Genomic DNA, 27,902 nt, shown 5'->3' on the forward strand with positions numbered 1-27,902 from the left:
CACATATAAAGGGTTGAGACCCTGAGGTTTCAGGACTGGCTCCTGGCCTTTGTAAGCCCCAGAGCCAGAGCTGCAATACTCGCCCTCCTTCACACCATATCAAGACAGCAGCAGATTCATCTCAAAGGTAAAGGATGCTGAACTTGAGTGTGCTTGGGATGGAAGTTCATCTTGCACTTCTCAGGGGAAGTGAAATGGATATATTCCTTATAAACCTGTCTTTTTCAGCCACTGGGATTCATCTCTCCCTCTGAACTCCCTCCCTTGCACCTGCTTAGAAATCTTAATGGAGGGGCCGGCCCCGTGGCATAGCGATTAAGTGCGCACACTCCGCTGCTGGTGGCCCAGGTTGGGATCCCGGGTGCGCACCGACGCACCGCTTGTCAGGCCATGCTGTGGCGGCGTCCCATATAAAGTGGAGGAAGATGGGCACGGATGTTAGCCCAGGGCCAGTCTTCCTCAGCAAAAAGAGGAGGATTGGTATGGATGTTAGCTCAGGGCTGATCTTCCTCACACACACAAAAAAGAAATCTTAATGGAGCTTTTTCATATCTAATTTATATATTTACATGATGCATTCAAAACAAGCTAAACTCTGTGAGAAAGCCAGAAATCAATGCCAGTGCTCAGTTAACAAGGCTCTGATAAGAGGAAATACCAGAAAGAAGAGCAGTGCGTGTTGAGGGAGAGATGCTGAAACCCTAGAGGAACCAACACCCTCAAGGCTGTTCAAATAGAGACAACCACAGTGGGCTTCTCAGAAGACTGATGCTCAAGAAGATGTGCCAAATTTGGGCCTTTGTAATTCTGAAGCAGAGCTTTTTAAACTTTAGTATGCAAGTGAATCATCTGGGATCAAGTTAAAATGCAGATTTTGATTTAGATTTTGGTCTTGATAAAGTCTGCGTTTGTAGCAATTCCTAGGTGATATCAATGCTGCTGGTTCCTGGGACAACTGAGTAGCAGAGTTCAGTGGTGTTTCAGGGACAGTAAATAATCTTTAAACTTTTCAGTGACTGAATCTTACCAAATCAGCAAAAACTCAAAATACATTTTACTAAAAACATTTCTGTTGTATTTTTAAATTTTTATTTTTATGTTAACATCCAGCGAAAACACGCTCTTTTCCACGTGCTTAGTTCTATGAATTTATCACACATACAGCTGTGTGTAACCACATCACAATCAGGCTACAGAACAATTCCACCACTCCAAAATTCCCTCAAGCTATGCCTTTGTGGTTATACTGTCCTCCTACCTCTAACCCCAGGCAATTTTTTTTTTTTTTGGTGAGGAAGATCAGCCCTGAGCTAACATCCATGGCAATCCTCCTCTTTTTGTTGTTTGCTGAGGAAGATTGGCCCTGGGCTAACATCCGTGCCCATCTTCCTCTACTTTATATGGGACACCCGCACAGCATGGCTTGACAAGTGGTGCGTCAGTGCGCGCCCGGGATCCGAACATGCAAGCCCTGGGCCTCCAAAGAGGAGCGCGCACACTTAACCTCTGCGCCACCAGGCAGGACCCCCAGGCAATTATTATAGTTTTGTCTTTTCGAGACTATGATATAAATGGAATCATAGAGACTATGTAGGCTAATGAGATTGGCTTCTTCTGCTCAGCATGATGCCTTTGAGATTCATCCAAGGTACTGAAAGTATTGATAGTTTGTTCCTTTTCATTGCTGCACAGTATTCCATCATATGGGTGTTGGACAGCTTTTATCTCTTCACTCATTGAAGGACTATAGGTTGTTTCTACTTTTTGGCAATTACACATAGAACTGTGCACACATATACAGGTTGTAGTTAGAACACATTTGCATTTCTCCAGGCTAAATACCTAGGAGTGGGATTCCTGGGTCGTATGGTGGGTATATGTTTAACTTTATAAGAAACTGCCAAACTGCTTTCTGGAATGATACCTGTGCCATCTTGCATTCCCAGGAGCAGTGTATGAGAGTTCCAATTGCTCCACACTCATCCTCTCTAGTGCTCGATATTGCCAATATTTTTTATTTTGGCCATTCTTACAGGGGTGTCGTGGTATTGCTGCATGGTTTTAATTTGTATTTCCCTAGTGACTAATGATGTTCGACATCTTTTAATGTGCTTATTTGATATCTGTGTATCCTCTTTGGTGAAGTATCTGTTAAATGTTAAAGTGCTTTGCCCATCTTTTAATTGGGTTGTTTGTTTTTGTATTGTTGAGTTTTGAGAGTTATCTATTCTGGATACGAGTCCTCTATCATATATGGGATTTGCAATTTTTTTTTCTAGGTTTGTACCTTGTCTTTCATTCCCTTAATGATGTCTTTTGCAGAGTAAAACTTTTTAATTTTGATGAAGCCCAATTTATTTTTTCTTTTATGGATTGTGCTTTTGGTGTCATAGCTAAGAACTCTTTGCCTAACCCCAAGCCACAAAAAATTTCTCCTAAAATTTTTACAGTTTTACATTTTATATTAGCTCTATGATTCATTCTGAGTTAATTTTTGTATAAAGTGTGGGGTTTAGATCGAGGTTCTTTTTTTTTTTTTTTTTTGACATATTGGTATCCTGTTGTTCCAACACCATTTGTTGAAACATCTTTGATTTGTCTCTCCTATTGCCAACACCATGTCTTCATTCTTGTAGCTTTATAGTAAATCTTAAAATTAGGTAGTGTTAATCCTTCAACTTTATTCATTTTCAAAAGTTTAAGTTGCTCTAGTCCTTTCACCTTTCCATATAAATTTTAGAATCAGTTTGTTTTTATCTATAAAAAACCCAGCTGGGGTTTTTGTTGGAATTGCAATAAATCTATAGATTCATTTTGGGAGAATTGCTGTCTCTTCTATGTTGAGTCTTCCAATCCATTCCTCTCCATTTATTGAAGTTTTATTTCATTCATCAGCATTTTGCAGTTTTTGGCAAACATATTTTGTACCTATTTTGTTCGATTTGTACCTAAGTATTTCATTTTGGGAAGTTATTGCAAATGGTATTGTGTTTTTAATTTCAGTTTCCAATTGCTCATTGCTAGCATATATTAATTTTTGTGTATTGATCTCATATCCTGCATCCTTGCTAAACCCACTTATTAGCTCTAGGAATTTTATTTATTTATTTATTTTTTGCTGAGGAAGATTCGCCATGAGCTAACATCTGTGCCAATTTTCCTCTGCTTTATATGTGGGACACCACCACAGCATGGCTGGTGAGTGCAGGATGTCCACACCCGGGATCCGAACCTGCGAACCTGGGCCACTGAAGCAGAGTATGCAGAACTTTAACCAATCGGCCACGGGGCCAGGCCCTCTCAGAATTTTTTTGTGGTTAGCTTTATGTGCACTTGAAAAGAATCTGTATTCTGCCCTCCTTGAGTGGAGAGATCTATAAATTACACTTAGATCTAGTTGGCTGATGATGTTGTTCAGTTTTTCTATATCTATGATGATTTTCTCCGTACTAGTTCTGCTGTTGGGGATCAGATCCACAGACGTGCAGCCCGGGGGCCAGCCTGGGCCCTCATAAGCAATCTTTAAGGAGTCTCTTTCCCGAGGTCCGCCCACCTCCGTGGTATCCTTGCTAATTTCCCATTCCCTGGACTCCGCTTCTTCAGTCCTTTGGCTAGAAACCTGGGGCTTTCGTTACCTGTCCTGCCGTGCACTTCCGGTGGCTGCACTCGCATCTGGGGTCAAGGGCCCAGAGGACTGAGAGAGAAAAAGCAGTGAGGGTCTGCTCCACCAAACAGGACCACAGCTCCTCCTCTAGGAGCAAGTTTTGCCGCCCTTAGGGTTTTGTGTCTCTGCAGGCCCTGCTGCCAGTCAACTCCATTGCCGCTACCACGCCTCCCTCACCTTGGTATTTCCTGGAGACCTCAGAGAATAGAGAAAAACAAGTAAGCCGGCCGGTGGCATAGCGGTTAAGTGCAGGCGCTCCGCTGCTGGCCGCCCAGATTCGCATCCTGGGCGTGCACCGACGCACCGCTCATCCAGCCATGCTGAGGCCGCGTCCCACATTACGTGGAGGAAGATCCGCACGGATGTTAGCTCAGGGCCAGTCTTCCTCAGCAGAAAGAGGAGGATTGGCATGGATGTTAGCTCAGGGCTGATCTTCCTCACAAAAATAATAATAATAAAATAAAATGGGCTGTTCTTTCAAAAAAACAAAAATGAAAAACAAGTGATTTCCCTCATTCTCTGAGCATTAGGAGTCTCCTTCTTCCCTAGAACCGGATGACTTCTTGGAGATCTCTCTATCCATTGTCCCACTTCTGGGTTTCGGGTTGCCTTGAGTGTACACTGGGGATACCAGAGTTAAAAAGGAAAACTTCGCACCCTTCAGTGCTAATTGGAATTCTGGTCTTCTCCAATCCACCTGTCGCTGTTTCCTTGTCTGAGTCCTCAAGCAGCTGCCCTGTGCAGGCTGTCCAGGCTTTGCAGCTGCGTTCTTGGGAGAGTCAGAGCGGAGGGAGTGTCCTCCATTTCATCTGGAGCTGGAACCCTTCTGTTCTATTTCAAGCTGTGATCTTTATGAAGCCTTTTGAAATGTTGTGAAAAATAATCACAAAATAGTTGCTTTTATGAGGTGTTGGATGTGCAGGAAGTGCGTTGGCGGCGTGCATGGTCCACTGGTATGTAATGAGCCACTCCAGCCAAGAATCATGAGAATAACCCGTAAAAGCCAAAATTCTTGTTTAAAAAAACCTCTCACATTCTTCAATTTGGGTTTAATACTCTGAGTAACCTGAGACTTGGGACATTAAATGGCTGGCACAGCATCAGGGCTCACAAGGGACAAACGTGCCTCTGTTTACTTGGCTCCCTGGGAGTTAGTTGGCCCCTCGTGCAGCAGAGATGCCTCACAGATGGGACAAGTTCAACACGTTTTGTTTAACTGAACTGATGTGAAGGTGTTACCTGCTGTCGTTCTCTTTAAGCACTAATTAATTTTGTGACGGAAAGTTCATCATTGTCATTGAAGTTATGGCTTCTCCAAGTTGGTGGTGATTGACGGGAAGCAGTAATACTAATTCTCTCAATAGAAGCGCAATTTGGTGGATGGTATTCTTGGCTGAGGAGATGCAGAGGAACAGAGCCGTTTATTTATCAGGACAGTCCCCTGTGTTTCCAAAGGCTGTCCGGCTATTGATCTTTTCCTCATCACATCTCTGCAAGGAGAGCAGTTGTCCTCGTGTAAGAAGCCAGGAAACCGAAACACGAATGCTCACAGAAACCTGCGTTACTGGGGAAGGAAGGGGCTAAACCCTAATAGTGAGGGGCTGACAGGGTCTCCCAGTAGATCAGAGCTGGGGAGCTTGGATGGATCTCTAGTCCAAAAACAGAAGACATTTTTCTCTACTCTTATTGAGGCATAACTTATGTGTAATAAAATTCAGCTGTTGTAAATGTATAGTTTGATAAGTTTTGGCAATTGTATACAGCTGTGTAACCATCATAAGACACAAGATACAGAGCATTTCTGTAACCCTCAAGCCCCTCATGCCCCTTTGCAGTCAGTCCCCTCCCCCATCCCAATCCCAGGCCACCCCCACTGCTTCTGTTGCTGTACTTGGGCAGGGCTCTCATCGCAGGCCTTTGCACAGTCTGCTTCCTGTACCTGGGTGCTCCACATATTCAGGAAGGCAAATGTTCAATAGTATAATAAATAAGGAAATAATAAATAAGGAAAACTGACACTTTATTTGGGGTTGTCAATTACACTCTATTACCTTTGGCTAATGGTGCCCCTCTGCCAGACCACAGTCTGAGAAAATCAGAGGGCAGGGACCGAACTCATCAGAGTCGGGCACACGGGGCGATGCTGAATACACATTTGTGTTAGGCATTTTCATTAACATGATCTGATTTAATCTTCATAACAATCCCATTTCACAGATGACAAAACTGAGGTGCAGAAGACATAAAGTCCCAAAGCTCTGAGGTGATGACAGGTGCACATTCCCCTTCGGGGTGCTCATCCCCACCTCTCGCCCTCCTGCTTGTTGCTGTGAATCTGGGTCCTGAGAGTAAGCAGGGAGCAGGCAGGCAGGGCAGGGGCATCTGGGTGTCTGCTGCAGGCGAGGTGAGATTTCATGAATTTCGGATTCCAGGAGCTGCCAGGATGACAGAAGAGCAGCAAACAAGGGCAGCCCTTTTGCAGCCTAGGCACAGAGTATGGCTTGAGGAAGAGAGAGGCCCTGAGTCACTCTACAGCAAAAGAAGACAGTGAGAGAACTGGAGAGTGCAGGGCACCCTGAGGAGGGCTGGGAAGCAGAGGTGGGCATTTTCAGATGGTGCGGGAGGCCAGAGCCGGGCATGGGGGTGGGAATACATCCTGAAGAGAGACATGCAATGCATTAAATTCACGGCTGCAAACTGATGGTCCGCAGGCTGAATTTGGCCCAAACTCCTCTTTCCTGTGGCCAGTGGAGTCTAAGAAAAAGTGTTTTGATGCTCCAGATTTGGGCATGAATGGACTCTATGGTGTCCACATCCCTTGGCTCCCTGCCAGACACAGCTGCTTCACTCCCCTGTGATACTCGCCTGGTCCGAGGGTGTTGGCTCTGCTATTCTGCCTTAACCGCTCCTGTTCTCTGTGACTCCCCTGGCCTGGAGCCCCAGGAGTTCAGCCCAAAAGGAGACTGAAGCAGGTGTAGCGTGAGTGGTTTCCGCAGCTGGCTGCCTGCATTCTTTTGGGCCCACCCTGATGGGATTTTCAGCTTGGTGGGGAGGCCTCCCTTGTTTTCAGCAGTTCTCTGAACCTGGTTCCTAAGTCCGCAGCCTCAGCAGCCCTCAGACCCAAACACACATAGGGATCCAGACAAGCAGCTGTGAAGCGCCCGGCAGCGTGCACAGTCCATGTTCAGGCCCAGGCTTCTATTTTCTTAAATAAGTTAAATGCTTCAGAGTAAAAATGAACCCTCTAATTTTTGTGGAAAAAAAAATCTAATGAGCACTTCCTTCCCCAAATTGTCTCTCCCCTGAATGCCAGAGACTTCTTATGAACTTGAAATTATCAGGATCAGGATCATTTTGTATTAACGCATTCCAGTAAACAACCGTGCAGACGGGAGTGCTTTCCTTTGCGCCGCCCCCCCCCCGCCCCCCACAGTGAGGACCACGTTCCACAGTGACACGTGCCTGCCAGGTCCACTGGGGCCAGTAGGCAGGCAAGGTGACCGGAGGGTGCCCCCTCACACTGTCCCTACAGACTTCCCCTCAATGCCTGAAGCACTGCCACAGCCCTGCTGGCCACTTCCAGGCCAGCTCTTCAGGATAAGGATAACCTAGGAGAGCATTTATTCAAATCAACGAATAGTTATTGAGCACCACTACATGCTTTAAGATCTTTAAACAAAACCTAGGATAGTCCCTATTTCCAAAGAAATCTGCTTCGGGGTGAGGGGCTTGCTGCAAAGTTAGAAATATCTCTGCTCACCAGCTGTATGACCTTGATAAAGTCAAATTGCTACTGCTGAAGCTCAACTTTCTTCCTTGCAAAATGGAAAAATAGTACCTACTCTGCAAGACGGCTGTGACTGTGACATCCCTATGCTCAGCCCTCATCACCTCAGTCTCCCTGGGGCCAGCTCTGGACACAGACATGACCATAGCATAAGAGGAGAGAATCAAAGACTGTGTGCCTTGGCTGCACGTTAGAATCACAGGGGAGCTTTAAAAAATCCTGATGCCCAGGCCACGCCCCAGGCTGATGGAATCAGACTCCCCGGGGATGGAGCCCCGGCGTCAGCTTTTTGTAAAGCTCTCAAAGTGATTCCAACGAGCAGCCAAAGTCAACAGCCACTGATCCAGAAGGAAAGGGAAGAGAAGTGGAATTATTTCATCTGTATAGAAAGAAAGTTGGGGAGGTTATTATGACTACTTATCATTAATTATAGTATTACGCCCATATAATTTGAGGTTTAAGAACTACAAAAGTTGTATTTATTCAGAACATTATAAATTACAAAACACCTTCACATTCATGATCAAATTTATTCTTCAGAGAAAATTTAAAGCTGAGGAAACTGAGGCCTGGAGAATTTAATGACAAGCAGAAGGTACATCAAGTTGGTGGACAAACAGGTCTGGAGTAAATGTCTGCCTTCAAACCCCTCTCTCCTCCCACCCTGCCCCACCACCAGGGTCAGTCCCTCTGAGAGCAGTGATCCATACCTTCACGCTAAATTTCGGACCCACGTGTCCAGATGCCCCTGCAGGACTGCCCTCTTGGGTGTTAGCGTCAAGCAGCTCTGTCCAGCGATGCTCAAGGCCACTCCCACAGGCCCTCCTCTCTAGGGTTTCCCATCTTTGCTCAGGCACAGCCACTGGAGTCTCCACTGACACCCCACACCTTCATTTACCACATGGAGTTGAGCACCTCCAGAATACCTTGTGAATGCGTCCACTTTTCAGTATCCTGGCCCCTACCACCCCGTCACAGCTTCTCCCTGGGCAGTTCCAATAGCCCACCAACTCCTTTCCCAGCACCCACTCTTGTGCTCCTGTCTGCTGGACACACTGGGGTCTGGGAGTTGGGCAGAGTTTCATGATGTAAAAAAGTGAGCATTCTTGAGTGTCTGACATGTATAATTCCATACACAAGTGCACGTGCACACATGCACGCACGCACCTCAAAGCTGCTTGTTCTGGGTGTGTCACACACTAGGACCCTTTTCTGTGACAATCCCCTTTAGTAAAAGGCTTGAAAACATTCAGAAATATGCAAACTGCCTTCTCCCAGTTACAGTCGTGGGACCACAGGCAAGTTCTGTACCTCCTCAAACGCCTCACCTATAAGATGAGGAAGGTAACGCCCACTCATGGGATGTTGTGATGATTAAATGAACTGATGGCATAAAATGCCTGGCACACTCTACTTGCCGATAAAAGTTGAGAGGCCGTTCTTCTGTGAGGAGGAAGGAGGGCCAGAGGTATTTTCCAGGTGCCTGTGACATGCCGCGCTCCACAGGGGAGCTCTGCGGTCCCATCACTGCATCCCGACAACAAGCATGAGGTGATGTTGTAATCCCCCCAGTGAGGTTCTGTGGCTGGCCAGGGTCCCCCTCAGGTCAACGGCAGGGTCTGATTCAGACAGTCTGTACCATCCAGAGTCCGAGGGAGCGTGTTCCATGGGGTTCATCTGACACTTTCTTTCTCAGGGGATGAACAACCAGTACGCCCGCCGGGAGGTCTTCTGCCGGAACACCTGCCGCGAGCTCAGACGCTTCTGGGAAGGGGAGATCGGCAAACAGACTTACTACCGCGAGTCAGAGGAACACCGCTTGGGGAGAAGTGCCCTGAGAAAGTAGGTGGCTTCTTCGTCTATTTTTTCATTAACTACTTTTCAAAAATAGACTTTATTTTTTAGAGTAGTTTTGGGTTCACAGTAGAACTCAGCAGAAAGTAGAGAGTCCCATATACCCCTCCCTCCGTGCACAACCTCCCCCACTGTCAACATCCCCCACCATGAACCTACATTGACACATTGTTATCACCCTTGTTTGTTTATTTTTAAAGCAAAATTGATTTCCCCAGAAGAATGCCAGTTGGGCATCTTAGAGCACATAGTTATCTTAATTTTCCATGCATATGTTCCTGCCACCATATATAGTTATGGGCGGTAATTTTCTTTTTTGCTAGGAAAGAGTCACCCTGAGCTAACATCTGTTGCCAATCTTCCTCTCTCTCTCTTTTTTCCCTCCCCAAAGCCCAGTATAGTTGTATATTCTAGTTGTAAGTCCTTCTAGTTCTTCTATGAAAGCCGCTGCCACAGCATGGCTACTGACAGACGAGTGGTGTGGTTCTGTGCCCGGGAACCCAACCTGGGCCACCAAAGCAGAGCATGCTGAACTTTAACCACTAGGCCACCAGGCCGCTATGCCACCATCTGTAGTTATGGGCAGTAATTTTAAAAATTCTTCTAAGTTAAAAAATGTACACTCTAATTCTTATCTTTATGAACAGAATAATCTCTCCTCTCTGTCACCATGTCTAGCGCATGAGGGTTACACTAAGTTTGGGGAGTGGGTCAGCAGAGGTGTCCGTGAAAAGCAATCAAGCAAAGGAGACAGTGACCAATTCTCAGCGCTCGTTTAGGTAAAGACACAGGACGGTCGGCGTGTTCAGGGAGGAGGGCTGATGGGCTCTCGCCCTCTAGTGTGCATCCCTGTTGTAGCCGGCGAGTCCACTGAGTGGAGAGCAGTAACTCACATGAGAGACCAGGGTCGCCGTCACGTGGAAACAGTGGCAGCTCACCACTGTCACACACACTGCCACTCGGTTGCTGTGGGGAGCCACCCATAGGCCACAGTGAGGGCCAGGCCTGTCTGGGTTCTCTGTCCCCTCGTGGCACAGCTCAGCTGCTGTCTGTTCACCGAGGCCACAGCTTGTGCATGTTGGGGCAGGTGTGTGCTGACTGGACAGCAGTGTGACTCCATTCTGTCAGGCCATGGTTGCTGGGCTGAGAGCATGCATTAATTCACATGACAAACTCACTGTTGTCTTCCAGCCCCCCGAGCCCTAGAGGGGAGCTCAGCCTCTTCCACATATAGAGACCTGCTCAGCCACGTTCCTGGCCACAGGCAAGAAAAAGCAGGTCATCCTACCTGCTGAAGCATCGTGTTATGGTATCTTGTCCAGAGATTCTCAGAGAAGCTGAGTCAGTCGTTTCTGCCATCCCTGCCATCTTCCTTCCCCCAGGCTAGGCCACTCAGCATGCTGCACACCAGGGTCCAGAGTGAGTTCTGTGCCATGCGTGTTTCCCCGGGGAGCACACAGAAGGCCTCAGGTGGAGTGAAGCTGGCCTGAGCAAGACACAGAAACCAAAAGCCTGGAAGTGAGGTCCAAGCCAAGGGGCGAGCCTATTCTGGCTCTGGAACAAACTGTGCAGTTTGTTAAAGCATTAAAACATATGTCTGTGCATATAACAGAAGACTGCTGGAAATAGGCTCTCTGGTTGGTGGGATGGCAAGACTTCAACTTATTATTTATCCCCTGTTCTCACCCCTCTTCTGATATGAACCCGGGAGCCTGGCTCCAGAGGGTCTCTGCTCTTGACACTACTCCGTCTAGCCCCTTCACACAACGGAGAAGATAGTCCCAGTTCAATAGGTTGTTCTGAGGCTTGAATAAGAAAATGAGCCTAAAGCACCCTGGGTGGTGTGTGGCCCCGGGTCAGGGCTCAGAAATGTCTGTTTCACCACCACCCCCACCCCCCCGTCCTCCGCACTCCCACTCAATCCAGGATCCATCGAATGTAGCAGCAGCAAGATGCCAAAGGAAGAGCCCTGGCCTTTGGGTCTCTGGGTGAGTTAGCAAAGCTCCCTGTGCCTCAGTTTCCTCCTTGTTATTTTTATCATAGAGAAACTAAGAAACTAAGAGAAATAGGGGGAATGTTGGGGAGTTACTGCCTTTTATTAGTGGGTAGCAGTTGGTTGATAGTGTTGTTCAAGTGTTCTATGTTCTTATTGATTTCTTGTCTACTTGTTTTATTGATGGCTGAAATATGAATACTGAAATCTTCAACTATAATTGCGGATTTGTGTATTTCTCCTTACAGTTCTATCATATTTTGTTTCCTGTATTTCAAAGCTCTGTTATTACTTAAATGTTTAGGATTGTTATATCCCCTTGATGAATTGACCCCTTTATTGCAAAATGACCCTCTTTCTCTTGCGTAATATTCTCTGCTATGAAATCTACCTTGTCTGATACTAATATAGCCACTCCAGCTTTCTTTGATTGGGGTTAAGATGGAATATTTTTCCATCTTTTTACTTTTAACCTATTTGTGTCTTCACATTTAAAGTGATTTTCTTGTAAGCAGCATATATTTGGATATTGTTTTTTATCCAATTTGACAATCTTTGCATTTTAATTGGATTCTTTACATCATTAATATTGATTGGTATGATTGAGTTAAATCTTCCATCTTGCTGTTCATCTCCTATTTCTCTCACCTGACCTTTATTCCCTTTCTTTTTCTGCCTTCTTTTGGATTAAATTTTTTTTTCTGATTCCATTTTACCTCCTCTGTTGGCTTTTTAACTATATTTCTTTGTGTTATTTTAGTGGTTGCCTTAGGATTTATATTTATACCCTTAAATTATCACAGTCCACTTTCAAGTGATACATCATGTTCTGTAGAGTGTGAGAACCTTACAGTGTATAGTCCCATTTCTCCCCTCCTGGCCTTTGTGCTAGTATACAAAGTATAATTTGACTTCCACATATGTTATAGACTCCACATTACATCAGTAACAGTTTTGCTTTCAACTATTGATTATGTTTTAAAGAATTTTATTTTTTATTATTTTTTTTTGTGAGGGAGATCAGCCTTGTGCTAACATCTGCCAATCCTCCTCTTTTTTTTCTTTTTTGCTGAGGAAGACTGGCCCTGGGCTAACATCCGTGCCCATATTCCTCCACTTTATATGGGACACCGCCACAGTATGGCTTGCCAAGCGGTGCATTGGTGTGCTCCTGGGATCCGAACCGGTGAACCCCGGGCCACCACAGCAGAGTGCGTGCACTTAACTGCTTGCACCACTGGGCCAGCCCCTAAAGAATTTTAAATAGTAAGAAAAAAATTATTAATATGTACCCACACAATTATCATTTCAGGCGCTCTTCATTCCATTTCATAGATCCAGATTCCATCTGGTCTCCTTTTCCTTCTGCTTGAAGGACTTCCTTTAACATGTTATTAGTGACAGTCTGCTGGTGATGAATTCTGAGTTTTTGCATGTCTGAAAACATCTTTATTTCACCTCTGTTTTTGAAAGATACCTTTGCTGAATGAACAATTCTAGATTGACAGGGGTTTTTTTCCCTGTGCTTGAAAGATATTGCACTTTCAAAGGAACATTCAGAGGATTAAGATTAGAATACTTTGAACAGAAGTGAGAGTTAAAATATGTATATATTTAAATTTACAAATCCTGTGCATACCTTTTAAAACCTGAACACACATACACACAAACACCTTCAGAAAAAAAAGGAAGGAAGCTTCCCTGAACCAAGAGCCATGGAGATGAACACTCCATTTGTGTGCGTTTTGTTTCTATTTTCAGGCTCAGAGAAGAATGGAAGCAGAAACTGGAAACAAAGCTGAGACTGCGGAACAATCCAGATGAGACTGAAAAGCGGGCCAGTGTCGGCCGAGAGCTTCTTGCTTCATTGACACAGGAGGATACAAACCACTGAGGTCACTCTGCTAGGAGAAATCAGTGCAAATCCCTGAGCCCCTTTGCCATTCCACACAGACCTCATGCTACTGTTTCCCCCACCTATGAAGGGATTTACACGTAAATCCTTCCCCAGGGCTAAATGAGAATTATTAGCCAAGTCAATCCTCCCTGCATGGGGGCCAGGATATTATCCCACTTGTCTCTAAAGATGAGATTATTTAATATCAAAACTCCATGCAGCATACTTTATTTCCATATAATTATCTTTTAATTTTGAAATCCAAATATTGTAAATTCTAAGCACAGTGGGGGGATGATCTTCATGGTCATGCTTTAAACGCTGCATAGTAGTTTTGCTCCATGTTTCTCCTAGGAAACAGTTTCATGTAATCCTATCTCTTGTTTTCTTTTGATGAAAAGAGAAATGCACCTATCTGCAGAAATAAAGATGTTGTCAATAGTCATTAAAAGAAGGTTTGCAAATAAGTTGATCTAATATTATTTTTTCTTTATATGAATTTAATTGGCTTATGCAAAAACATGTTTACCTAGAACCTTTCAATAAGATCAGGATAATTTTAATAAAACTTGGTTGTCTTGCCAGTGTGCATATTCTTCATTTTACTGATTTATTTTAAATCTCCTCAAGTTTGCACTGGTTAGCTCTCTGTCAGGTCAGCTAAAGTATTTCTGACCACCCCAACAAAGTGTTTGCCACATAGATTCTGGACATTGAAATGTCACTATCACTCCCCAGCCATCTCTCAGGTCCCCAGTATAGGATTTCTGCTTTCAAAAGTGCAAATTGTGGGGCCGGCCCGGTGGCGCAAGCGGTTAAGTGCGCGCGCTCCGCTGCGGCGGCCCAGGGTTCGCTGGTTCGGATCCCGGGCGCGCACCGACGCACTGCTTGGCAAGCCATGCTGTGGCGGCGGCCCATATAAAGTGGAGGAAGATGGGCACAGATGTTAGCCCAGGGCCGTCTTCCTCAGCAAAAAAAGAGGAGGATTGGCGGATGTTAGCACAGGGCTGATCTCCTCACAAAAAAAAAAAAAAATTGAAAATTATAACTGGGTCTAGAGGAACAGTTTCCAGCCATGGCAAGGGAGCAGAGAGATGCATGTTGTAAAGTACTCGATGCTTGTAGGTAGCACCTGCAAGGCCTTACATACATAGGGGCAATGTTACAGGGAGACACACAGAGCAAGGCAGAGGCAATTCTGGACAGTAGCAAGTATGGTATTCCAGCCTGTAAATTCCCTGATGTGCCATAAAATGCTTCCATCCACCTCCCAGAGCCCAGAAGACTTCATCAGGGCGATGGGAGCCACCAGGAGGCAAGAAGTGTAGAGAGATCATTTCCCCAGGTCCCATACTTATATGATCCAGGAAACAGGACTCAGAGCCCTCCCTCCTGCTATGATCTCTCATTCAGTCTGGGATTCAGTTCAACTAATAAACGATGAATTCCAGCTGAGTTCATTTGAGAGCATTTTGATGAAAGAGGAATTTTTGTTAGATATAAGAGGAAAACAGGAATTAAATAGAGGGAGAAGAAAAGATAGGGCTTGCAGGCTGAGAGGCTCTCAGAAACAAAGGCCCACCATCATGAGCTGTAAAACGCTGCTGCTGGAATCTAAATGCAGTAGAGTGAGGCAGAAAATGCAGGGGAAGATTCGTTGTTCATTTACTAGTTCACCACACACCAGGCACTGTGCCAGACAACTGGAATACAGCAGAAAAGACCAGAAGCACTGGCTCTGGAGGGTACAGTCTAGGGAAGATGGCAGAAAAGTCAAGGCAATTAAGTGTGAGGGGCTTTAATGCTGGAAGCCACAGCAGGCAAAGGTGCACACCCCGTATGGGGACCCATTCTGGCCTAGGGAGGGCTTCTTAAGGACAGGCTAGTTAAGCCCAAGTAAGCATGATCCAGGTAAAGGTGAGATTCAGGGCTCACGAGTTCTGGGAGCCTTGAGAGAATATATTCAACAAAGCTAGAATGGAAATGAGAAGAATGTGTAGCAAGAGCTGAATCTGCAGAAATCAGCATACAGAGCCTTTGGGGCTGAAAGTTTGAGCTTTTCCCAATGGCACAGGAAGCCCCTTAAGGATGTTAGCCAGGGGAGTGCTAGCTACAATGGCCATGGTTCTGGAGGGTTACCCTGCACTGAAAGGTGGGAGGACAGAGGTGGGAAGTCCAGCTAGAAGCTTCTGCAGATGATTCCCGAGAAGGGGGAAGTCCTACACTGAGGCCTTGGTGCCCTGGCAGCAAGGACTGGGAAAGAAAGGGGGAGAGAAGGATAAGTGCCCTTTTTTTCACAGTACTGCAGGCTGGAAGTCCAAGATCAAGGTGCCAGCATGGTTGGTTTCCAGTGAGAGCTCTTTCTTGGCTTGTAGATGGCCACCTTCTCACTGTGTCCTCATATGGCAGGGGGATAGAGAGAGAGAGAGAGAAAGCTCTCTAGTGTCTTGTTATAAAGGCATTAACCCCATCATTAATCCCACAAGGGCCCCACCCTCATGACCTCATCTAAACGTAATTATCTCTCAAAGTCCTCATCTCCAAATATCATCACATTGGAAGTTAGGGCTTCAAGATATTAATTTGCAGAACGGGAAGGGATGACACACAGTTCAGTCTACAGCAGAAAGAGATGCTTTAAATCTGTGTATCAAGTCCTAGACACATCCCTGGACACATCCCATTTATAAAACAGACCAGGATCAACACAGTGAAAACTTTGAGAGCTGAACTATGGTGTGGAACATTGTCCAGCTTTCCAATTGGCCTCTGGGTAGCTCATAAGCCCCAGACCACAAAAGCAGTGCAAAGGCTTTGAAAAGTAATTGACATTTAAAACATAGCCCACAAAAGTGGGCCAGGACATGGTTTCTGGACATAAATAGATTGACTGCCTGCTAAAATAGATATGTAAAAAGGAGACTCTCATAACCTTGTACTCAAAATGTCCAGGATATAATCCAAAATTACTCATACCCAGAGCCAAGAAAATCTTAAGTCCAACGAGAAAGGATAATCAACAGACACTAGTACTGACATGACACAGATGTTTGGAATTATCTGACAAGGATTTTAAAACAGTTATAAAAATGTTCCAACAAGGAATTACAAGCACTCTATAAGCAAATGGAAAAAGTAAAAAAAAACTCAGCAAAGAAATAAAAGATGTAAAGAAGAAACAAATGGAAATTTTGGAAATGAAAAATACAATAACCAAAGTAAACGAACAAATGACAAAAATAACACTGGATAAGTTTAACAGCAGAATGAAAAACAATTAGGAAAGAATCAGTGAACTTGCAGATAGTTAATAAAATTATCTAATTTGAACAAGGAAGAGAAAATAGTTTTGTTTTTTTAAAAAGGAACAAAGTCTCAGGACCTGTGGAACAGTAACAAAAGATCTAAACTTTGTGTCATTGGAGTCTCAAAAGGAGAGGAGAAAGCATGGGCTGAAAAATATTTGAAGAAATAAAAGTTGAAAACTTCCCAATTTGGCAAAAGACATAAACTTACAGATTCAAAAAGCTGAGAGACTCCCAAACAAGATAAACCTAGAGAAATCCATATAAAGTTACAGTACAGTCAAACTTCTGAAAACTAAAGAAAAAAATCTTTAAATCAGACAGAGAGAAATGATGCATTACCTATAACATAACAACAATTCAAATGACAGCAGAATCTCATCAGAAATCATGAGCGCTAAAAGGAAGTGGCATAACATTTCTCCAGTGCTCAGAGAAAAAAACTATCAACCCAGGATTCCATATCCAGTGAAAATAACTTTCAGGAATAAAGGTGAAATAAAGATGGTCTTAAAGGAAGGAAAACTAAGAGAATTTGTCACTGCCAGACCTACTTTAAAAAATTGCTTCAGGAAGTTCAGCAAATGAGGCTGTTCTTTAGAGACAGGGCCTCCCACATCACCTGTAAAGCCTGCTGGGACCCGAGGCCCCAGATATCAGGCAATGCTCTAGAATGCCAAGTTGCACCCCTGGGGAAAGTATCAATCTGAGAGGTTTGGTGTGGTGGGCTGGTTACAGGGAGGAGAGCACCCAAGAGTCCACTCATCTCAGGGACAAAATTCTGCAGATAAATCTCTCCCAGTTCCATTTCAAGGGGACCCAATAACCTAGGCTCTCCAGAGCAGCCCTGATTTCAGACGGGCCACCAATATCTGATCTTGTGTTGAAATGTTAGTGAAGAAATGTGGTCACCACAACTATCCTCCAAGAGCATTCCAGGCCTTTCTCATTGCTCTCAGATTCACTCTTCTAGGTGAGTAAGTAGTCCTGTGCACTCACTGGATAAAAGGGCTAGTGACCTGGAGAAGCCCCTGGACGGGATAGCATATATTTCACAGGGACCAGGGAGCTGGTGCTGTTTGTCTTGAAACCACAAAGCACCTACTGTATTGGGCTAACTTTCCATATAATATAAATATACAGAAAGAGAATTCTACTGTGCATAAATCTAGCGAGGTAAACTTCGTCACCTTCGTCATGCAAGATCTGAGCTTCTGTTTCTTCCTCTTTAAAATACAGTTAATAATAGTACCTTCCTCATAAGCACATTGCCTGACAGTAAGTTGTATAGGCAAACAGATGGTGTAAATGGTGGTATAAACAACTGAATAGACTGCTAAGCTTCTAAGAATGATGATAATTTTTAGTGTTACAAAAAGATTCAAACGAGTGCACTTAGAGGCTTCTTCTACATTTAAACTTTCAAGATCAAAGCATTTTTTCTTCTAAGAGGGTTTTTGCAGAAAGCTTCTCCACCCCCACCTCCAACTTCTCATTCTCTTACAGTCTCATTCTCTCCACATATGGTGCCCCATTTACCCAGGTACTCAGACTAAATTCTAGTCCCCTCCAACTCCCCTCTTTCCCTTAAACCTCTCATCTAAGCCACTCACCCATCCTGCCCGTTCCACCTTCAAAACGTCAGTTCCACCTTCCACAGTTTATAAGGTTTAGAATCAAACCCTGACAGCCTAGTTCAAGGGTGACAGTAATTTTAACACAATTAAAATCTATCATCTTTACACTGTTTAATTTATAAGAGAAGGTCAGAATCTCCCGTTTAAAGAGAAGGCGAGAGTTTCCCATCCTCCTCAAGCTCACTTCCTCCAGGCTGTTGCCACTCCATTTCCAGGAGCAATGTCTTACTTAGGATAGGTGCAAGGGAGCTGGGTTGGTGGGTTGTAGAAAGTCACTCTGGAAGCTTGGTAGAAGTGGTACTTTTAAAATGGAGTTTAATATGGAGAAAGAATTCTATTCCCAGGTCACTGCCTAGATGTTCTAGAATACTACCTCCTCGGGACACTTTTTAGATACTGTAAAAATGGGTATCTCAGGGCCTGTCTGTTTTGATGTCTGTCTGGTCTTCTAAACGGGGGAATAGAGACTTGGCAGAAATCTTGGCTGCTTCCCTGCTGGTCTCCAGTGCAAAGTATACGACCCATCAGGGAGAATGATGAACTCATGGCCAAGGGGGTGATGAGTGAGAGGAAGAGGTTTTGGACTTGGAGATCCCATTTCCATGGGGAAGGGTTTTATTATGGGTGTGTTGACAGGTGAAATGGTTTGCCAATGTCCTGTCTCTGAGTACTAAAAACGGATATCTACCTTTTGAAATCCCCAAGCATCGCTGACTTCTTGGGGCCCTATCCTATTCCCAAGCTGAATCTGTACTGAGGAGATTTTTATTGATTGGTATGTTTTGGTTACAAATGTTTTAGATGCTTCTTGTAAAGCACATAAATACAAACAGAATGAAATTACTCTTTTAGGACATAAAGTCAAATTTTCAGGTCCACCTATAAGGATATAACTCATCAGTTTTAAAGCTCCCATGGAATTCTCTTGTAGGAAAAACAGGTTTCTATAGAATGTGGTTTAGTTTCTGGAAAAAAACAGATGCATAACATAGGATAGTTTGTTCAAGGTCAGAAAAGAGCCTTAGAGGATGAATCAGGCCTTGAAGCTCAGCTCTCAATTCATTCTGCCCCATTGGTTTGGTGTCCTCTGGGGTCTGAATAGTCCTAGTTGTTGCTCCTTGGGAAACTCGACTCCCTGGAGATGAGCAGACTCTGCTTCCTTTTCTCTAACCTGTGGAAGGGTCACCAGGATCAAGTGTCTACTGGGTTGGAGGCTAGCTGGGGGAGAACTTGAGAAACGCGATGGTGGAGACCACGCAAGAAAAGTTCCAGCTGCATGGCCTGGCTGTGGGGAAAGGGTAAGGTAAGTTGGGGCAGGCAGGAAGACCCAGGACCCACCTCAGAGGGCCCAGAGGCTGAAGGTGAAGGCAGAAACTTTGGCTGCCTTGGCATCCAGTACAGCCCTACGGTCTGGAACAACACTCATAATGTTATGAGACACAAAACGTATCTGTTGGATGAAGGAATGGAGGGTTTGCATATGGCACAAGCATGTTGCTTGATGCGAAAATCCTAAATAATACCCCATTCGAGCAGGCTGAGGAGACTGAATAGATGTCACTCAAGGCTTATTTCCTCCCCTTTCAGCAGAGAGCTAGCTCAGCTTGTCTGACTCAACATAAAACAGGCTGATGGCAGTTGCTAAGCTTCAGAGGTTACTCCTCCTCACAAGGCCACTTCCTGACCAGGAAGCTTTCAGTATTTCATAATTGTCCAAATGTTTCCATTTGGCCTATAAATGAAGGGCATTACAGGGCTCTGGTGCTTCTGCAACCTTCCCACAGTGTGCCAGTCCAGCTGTGCCAGGCCTGAGTCCACCTCCTGGTGTGCTCTGCAGCTTCTCTGCTTGTAGTTTCTCCCTAATAAATATAATTGTACATTTATGTCCTCAGTGGCTTCAGTGATGAGTGGTCCATGCCCCATGTTCATGACCGTGGCCCCACTCAGATCCCCTCAGCCCCAGAAGGCTGTCTTGGAGGACAGCTCCCCAGTCTACGGAGGACTTGAGACAAGAAGAGGCAAGAATACAAAAAAGGCAGAGAACGAAACTGAGGAAACCCACAAAGGAGAGAATGTATAGTTTTCTGGAAAGACTCTTGCACAGGATTTAGAAGAACTCATTCTTGATCTGATTCATGTGATTGACAGAGGCTAGCCAAATTCATCTAGTTTGACTCATACAGCACTTGATTAAGCCAACTGTGAACAGGACTTCCAGTTGCAGGATGAAGCCAACCCACAGTATTGACCGCAGTCATGCCCCTCAGGGCCCTAGCTAATGAATGGCCAACGAATTCCACCAACAATCTGGGATTTCTACCTCAGAAAGCCAAGTGGCTTTCTCCTTAAATTTCAGTATCAACCTTTCCTCTTGGCCCGAAGGATTAATCCAGGTACAGCAGAATGTATTAGCAATTGCAGACTCCACCTTAGCCTGCAAGGAGGAAGTATAGGGAGATTCTATATCATCCATAACAACGCTGGCCGGTGAGCTGAGGCTGCCCCGAATGTCTTCCAGAGCCAAGGTGGTGCCATTGATCACTTTAGCTAAAATCAGAGACAAATTTCATGTAAGCTTTTCTAACTGGATGACTCCCGTTGTTGGGAAAAATGCTCTCAGGGTGTACACACATAGTGAGTCTGAGTAAACAACGCTAGCCTCATTTTGAAGCAATCTCCACAGTTGTTTGAGGGCTAGAAGACCAATGGTCGTGTTTCCTTAAGCACTCAAAAGTCTCTTATGACAACCCTAAGGTACAAGTCACCTAGGGCCTACTAGGATGGAGACAGGTGTCTGTATCCAACAGATCCGTGAAAGATGAAATCCTTCCCTTCTCTCAATTTCCCCAGCATACTTTTATGGATAGCTGTGCATGGTCTTTCATCTGTCTTGGGGAAAGGGAGACCTCTGCCCCTCTTCCACAATAATCTTTCTCCTTAAAGCAGTGGGGTTAGGACTGAGGGTGTGGAGGGATCAATGTCTTGCTTCATTGATTTACTCCCAGTTTGCTGGTTTCCTATGGTGGCAATCATGGTGCTTTATTGACATTATTTTTGTAGACTTTTAAATTCTATACTGTGCTTTTCTGAGGGATTCTTGAATGAAAGGCTCAAGTAACATACACTGATTGTCAAGTGTATAATTTATAAGCAGAATTTTAGGTGTACAATATGTAAGAGACACAGTAGACCTGAAGCAGTGTAGGTAGACAGAAATAAAATAAATTAATAAACTGAACCTGTCTTCTTATGTCAGGTTACGACAGAGAACATTAATAACTGGAATATTTGTGTCCATTTTAAAGGAATTTTGTGTTATTTTAACTTAAATAGTGATTAAATTTGGGGTTCTGGAATGAATTAACAATTTTCCACTGAAATTCAACTTAATTATGTTTTTAACTTAGGAAAATTTGCCCAAGATGAGATTTATGTTTTTTTCTCTTCTGATCTTTATATTATATACATTTTCAAATTTAAAGTGTAATGTCCATATTATGAATATGCATATACTTGTGATCAAGATTTAACAGTTGCTAACATGTTGCCATGTTTGCTTCACCTAGTATTGACTTGCGAGTCTTTTTTAAAACAAATTATAGACATTTCACCCCTCATGTTTCTCTAAAAAAATGACATTTTCCTATATAACTAGTATAAAATTATCACACCAAACAAAACCAACAGTCATCCCTTAAACTTACCTAACACCCAGTAAAAACATATTTCTCAAGAATGAATTACCCACCTAAGGTGGGGAAACATTGCATATCCGGGGGATAACTGGAAGATATGATATTTATATCTAAGAATCTATATTAGTTTCCCTGTGAAAAGAAACAAATTATCTCCCTTCCACTTGGGAGATGATAAGTGACAGAAATTTTAATTTTGTCCAAAAAACCTTTAGGCAGCATCAACGGAAAATAATGAATTTCATTGCTATTGTCTGAAGGTAGCCTCAGGATGGACAGTATGTCCGAAGTTCTCAAAGGGACTCTTTTCCTTGGGAATCAGGAGGAGTCCCCGGACCAGAGACATCACATCTTTTCTCTTCTCATCACATGCACACCCGTGTGTGAGGGACCCAGATCATCAGCATTCAAACCCAAATCAGGATGACTGTCTCCCAGAGAAAATGACCTTCCTGGCTTCCATTCCCACTGAGGGTGGCTCTGGCCTGCACAGCTCTATGCTTCTCTGTCCTCACGGTTATGGTCCTTGGGGTCTCTGTGAAGCACGGAGATGTGCCAGAAGTCAAGGCCAACAACCAGACTCTCAGCTCCACCCTGCTCACCTCCCTCATCCTGTGTTTCCTCTGTTCCTTACTCTTCACTGGCTCTCCCAACACAAGCACCTGCATCCTCCAACAAACGACATTTGCAGCTGTTTTGGCTGTGGCTATTTCCATCGTTTTGTCTAAAACCATGACTGCGGTTTTGGCTTTTAAGACCACCATACCAGGGGAAAGGAGGCAGTGGTTGATATCAGGAGCACCCAACTCTGTCATTTCATCTGTGTCTTGATCCAAGTCACTATCTGTGGAATTTGATTGGGAACTTCTTCCCCTTTCATTGAAATGAACGCACACTCTGAGCCTATACATATCATCACTGGATGCAGTAAGGGCTCTGTCACTGCCTTCTACTGTGTCCTGGATACCTGGGGTCCTTGGCCCTGGGGAGCACCACTGTGACTTTCCTGGCCGGGAATCTGTGTGACACCTTCAATGAAGCCAAGTTCAAGTATGCTGGTGCTCTGCAGTGTCTGGGTCACCTTTCTTCTGGCCTATCACAGCACCAAGGGGAAGGTCATAGTGGCCATGGAGTTCTTCTCTATCTTGGCCTCCAGTGCAGGGCTACTAGGCTGCATCTTTGCCCCCAAGTGCTACATTATTATTCTGCTGAGGTCTGATAAGAACACCCTTCAAGGGATAAGGAGTAAAACCAGTCCCAGAGTCAACAAGCATTCCAGAGATTTACCTCATGGCTCTTAGATGAGTAACAGACACTGAAAATAAATCACCTTTTTTGTAGAGTTAGTGGTTCAAGGTTATTTTATAATTTGTCTTTCTCAATTAACAAAGGTTTTTCCTATGTTCTCTAGCATAGCAGGGGCATAGCCACCCTCAGGCAATAGTTCCTACCAAAGCCATCTTGGGAAAGAACAAAGCTGGAGGTGTCACATTCCCTGATTTCAATCTATGCTACAAAGCTACAGTAATCAAAACTGTATGGGATTGGCACAAAAACAGACACAGAGATCAATGGAACAGAATAGAGAGCCCAGAAATAAACCCACGCATATATGGTCAATGGATCTACAACAAAGGAGGCAAGAATATACAATGGGGAAAAGATAATCTCTCTAATAAATGGTGTCGGGAAAACTGGACAGCTACATGCAAAAGAATAAAACTTGACCACTTTCTTACACCATATACAAAAATAAGCTCAAGGGGCCAGCCCCATGGCCTAGTGGTTAAGTTTGGCACGCTCCACTTCAGCAGCCTGGGTTCAGTTCCCGGGCACGGACAGACACTACTTGTTGGCAGCCATGCTGTGGCGGCAACCCACATACAAAATAGAGGAAGATTGGCATGGATGTTAGCTCAGGGCAAATCTTCCTTAGCAAAACAAAAAAAAAACAAAAAAACCTCAAAATGGATTAAAGACTTAATGTAAGACCTGAAAGCATAAAATTCTAGAAGAAAACATAGGTAGTAAACTCTTTGACATCAGTCTTAGCAATATTTTTTTGGATCTATCTCCTCAGGCAAAGGCAACAAAAGCAAAAATAAACAAATGGGACTACATCAAACTAAAAAGCTTTTGCACATGGGAAAAAACTATTGACAAAATGCAAAGGCAACCTACTGAATGGGAGAAGACATTTGCAAATGATATATCTGATAAGGGGTTAACATCCAAAATATATAAAGAATTCACACACCTCAATATCAAAAAAGCAAACAATCTGATTAAAAAATGGGCAGAGAATCTGAATAGACATTTTTCAGGAAGACAGACAGATGACCAACAGGTACATGAAAATGTGCTCAACATCACTAATCATCTGGGAAATGCAAATCAAAACAACAATGAGATATCACCTCACACTTGTCAGAATGGCTATTATCAAAAAGACAACAAATAACAAACAAGTGTTGATGAGGATGTAGAGAAAAGGGAACCCTCATACACTGTTGGTGGGAATGTAAATTGGTGGAACCACTATGGAAAACAGTATAGAGGTTCCTCAAAAAATTAAAAATAGAACTACCATATGATCCAGCAATTCCACTTCTGGATATTTATCTGAAGAAAACAAAAACATTTACTCAAAAAGATATATGCACCCCTATGTTCATTGCAGGATTTTTTATAATAGCCAAGATATGGAAGCAATCTGTGTCCATTGATAGATGAATAGATAAAGAAGATGTGGTATACATATATACAATGGAATATTACTCAGCTATAAAAAAGAATGAAATCTTGCCATTTGCGACACCATGGGTGGACTTAGAGGGCATTATGCTAAGTGAAATAAGTCAGATAGAGAAATACAAATATCACATGACTGCATCTATATGTGGAATCTAAAAAACAAAACAAACAAAGAAAACAAAATAGAAACAAACCCATAGATACAGAGAACAAACTGATGGTTGCCAGAGGGGAGGGGATGGGGGGATGGGTGAAATAGGTGAAGGGGATTAAGAAGTACAAACTTCCAGTTATAAAATAATAAGTCACAGGGATGTAATGCACAGCCTAGGAAATATAGTGAATAATATTGTAATAACTTTGCACAGTGACAGATGGTTTCTGGACTTGTCATAGTGATCATTTCATAATGTATATACATGTTGAACCACTAAGTTGTACACTTGAAACTAATATAATACTGTATGCCAACTATACTTCAATACAAAAAGGAAGGAAGAAAGAAAGAAAAAAGTTAAATTAAATTTAAACTGAAGCCAATTCCTGAAACTTCAAGTTTATCTTGGATCTTCCACTCACAAACATTAAATCTATTATTTGTTACATGTACTAGGACTCATTTTACCCCCCAGTTCTTGAATCCATTTTGTAGCCTATACACTGATAGGTGGTACATCTACCACTTGGTGGACTATTTTAATTTTGCCCAAAAATCTTTAGGCAGAACCAACAGGAGTTGATGTTTGTCCTTAAATAAAATAGTCTTTCACATCCTAATTTGGGGACTTACTCTCCTGTCTTTTGTTCTAATGTTTTTTAGGGTTTTATTTTTATCTTTTAACTGTTCGATTCATCTGGTGTTTATTTTTGTGAAGGTGTGTGGAGGAAGCTACATCATCCCTTTTTAAGATCGAGGACTGGAGGGGGTGTGGTTTGTCACCTGCCCGGAGTGAGTGGGGCTACGTGACCAGAAGGGCCTAAAGGGTAAGACTGAAGGGGTTTGGGGCCAAAAGGCCCAGCTTTGGGGAGGTCCTACAGGATGACAGGGGAGTATATAAGATGTCACAAGCAAGGAGGGAACAGAATCTTGCTTCCAGGGTGCCTAGGAATCCTGCAGGGTCTGTGCCGTCCGCGAGCCAGTGACGGGCAGGACAAGATCAGAGAGCTGCAGAGGCCACATCAGAGGGAAGAATTTCCTGAGAGTCAGAACCAACCAGCACAAGAGATGGGGGTAGGAGAGGTGGGGTCTGCCCTACACTCGCTCTGTCCACCATCTGGAGTGACGGGGTAGATGCGAGACTTGAGGGAGTTGGAGGGCATCTCTGTGCTAGCCAGGGCCAGCGAGGATGAAACTACAGTTATATTGACAAAAAGAATATGAAAGTGTTACCCACTGTATGTGTTTTCTATTGCTGCTGTAGCAAGTTATCACAAAGTTAGTGGCTTCAAACAACACAGATTTATTATCTTTCAGTTCCGTAGGTTATAAATCCAACACAGCTCTCACTGGGCTGATGCCAAAGTGCTAGTAGGTCTGTGTCCTTTCAGGAGGCTCTAGAGGAGAATCCAGTTCTTCACCTTTTCCAGCTTCTAGAGGTTCTCACATTCCAGTGCTCTCTGCACCCCCATCTTCAAAGCCAGCAACACTGCATCTGGGGCCATTCCTCCATAGTCATATCTCCCTGATTCTCTTCTTCTGTCTCCCTCTTCCACTTTGAAGGACTCATGCGATTATGTTACCCAGCCCACCTCCCCTTCATTACCTAGACCTCTCATAACAGCTGCTTACTTGCCCCAAGAGCTGAGGAGTTGGTTTGTGAACATAGTTCCCACTTCTCCATTCTTTGGCCATTGAATAAAAGCTTGTGCCATTGAATGCTCAGCTTCGGTTTCATTTCAAATCCACAACCCTGAACAGAAAAGAACCCTCTGGGGATGTGACAGATTGTGGGTACAAGGTCCACCCATGGGCCCCTCCTCAGAGCTCCTCCGAATGTGGGTTGGAGTCCCACTGGAGTAAGGTGAATTTGGTAACAAATAGATTGGGCCCACTCAGCTAATCCAGAATAATCTCCCATCTCAAGGTCCTTAATTTAATCACAACTACAAAGAAACTTTTGCCATATAAAGTGACATATTCACAGATTCCAGGAATTAGGTCATGGACATCTTTGGGGACAATTATTCTGCCTAACACACCCGACAACTGATAAACTGAAAAGGCAGAAAAAGAATTCTCAAACAAGTATAGAAAGCAGCTTCCTCTCCCCAGGGCCGGGGAAAGAAATGAAAGAGGCTAAAAATACTAAAACTTAGAAACTTGGAAGATGGGTCCAAGGTGCAGGAACCCAGAACTCTGAGAAAGGGTGCATCTCACCACTTGTACTGGTGGTGGGGTTTGTAAGGGGACTTGATGAACTGCAAGTGGTGGAAAACCGCAAGCAGGAATCAGTGCCCACCAGGGCAAACCTGAGACACAACAGCACCTAGGTCAAAAGTAAATGCATGGTTCTGTTTCGTTTTTCTTTATACGATCGTCTTCCATGTATCATCATTGATGATGGATTCCCATGTACATAGGGATATGAAATTTCCCATCTTAATAAATTTCAGTTTTTAAAAGGAAGCATATAAAAATTTTTTAATTCACTGATAAATAGGAGATATGGAGAAAGGACTGTTCTGTTTATCTGTTGCTGTGTTAAAAAGACACCACAATTGTTTATTTTTTCTTTTGTTTCCCTTGCCTGAGGAGACATAATATTCAAAAAGATTCTGCTAAGATGGATTGATGTCAAAGAGCGTACTGCCTATGTTTTCTTCTAGGAGGTTTATGGTTTTAAGTTTTACAGTCAAGTCTTTAACCCATTTTCAGTTAATTTTTGTGTCATATGTGGAAGATAAAAGAGCAAACAAACACATGGATAAGGAGAACAGATTGGCAGTTATCAGAGGGGAAGGGGAGGGAGGACAAAAGGGGTAAAGGGGCACACATGCATGGTGATGGATGGAAACTAGACTTTTGGTGGTGAGCACAATGCAGTCTATACAGAAACTGAAATATAATGATGTACACCTGAAATTACACAATGTCATAACCAATGTGACCTCAATAAAAATAAAATAAAATAAAATAAAAATAACCAAAAAATAAAAAAGATACCACAAAACAGTGGCTTGAAACAATAGCAGTTATTTAGTTTGGGTGTGAATCTGGGGTTGACTGGGCTCAGCCAGGCACCTTTTGCTTGGAAGTATCTCATAAAGTTCCAGTCAGAAGGTGGCCAAGGCTGCAATTATCTCAAAATTGTTCTCA

At 43.7% G+C, this 27,902-nt stretch overlaps 1 protein-coding gene across 1 annotated transcript in view; it reads left to right on the forward strand.

The window, feature by feature from the left end:
- Window positions 1-3,431: 3,431 nt before the first annotated feature.
- Window positions 3,432-27,902, forward strand: part of FAM240A (family with sequence similarity 240 member A) — a 31,933-nt gene continuing 7,462 nt past the window's right edge. Inside the window, exons 1-3 of the mRNA XM_058567513.1 lie at window positions 3,432-3,446; window positions 9,148-9,293; window positions 13,060-13,141. Of these exons, the coding sequence (XP_058423496.1) occupies window positions 3,432-3,446; window positions 9,148-9,293; window positions 13,060-13,141 (243 nt within the window). The remainder of the gene's footprint in view (window positions 3,447-9,147; window positions 9,294-13,059; window positions 13,142-27,902) is intronic.

The sequence above is a fragment of the Diceros bicornis genome, chromosome 2, assembly GCF_020826845.1.
Source record: "Diceros bicornis minor isolate mBicDic1 chromosome 2, mDicBic1.mat.cur, whole genome shotgun sequence".
NCBI classification, from domain to species: domain Eukaryota; kingdom Metazoa; phylum Chordata; class Mammalia; order Perissodactyla; family Rhinocerotidae; genus Diceros; species Diceros bicornis.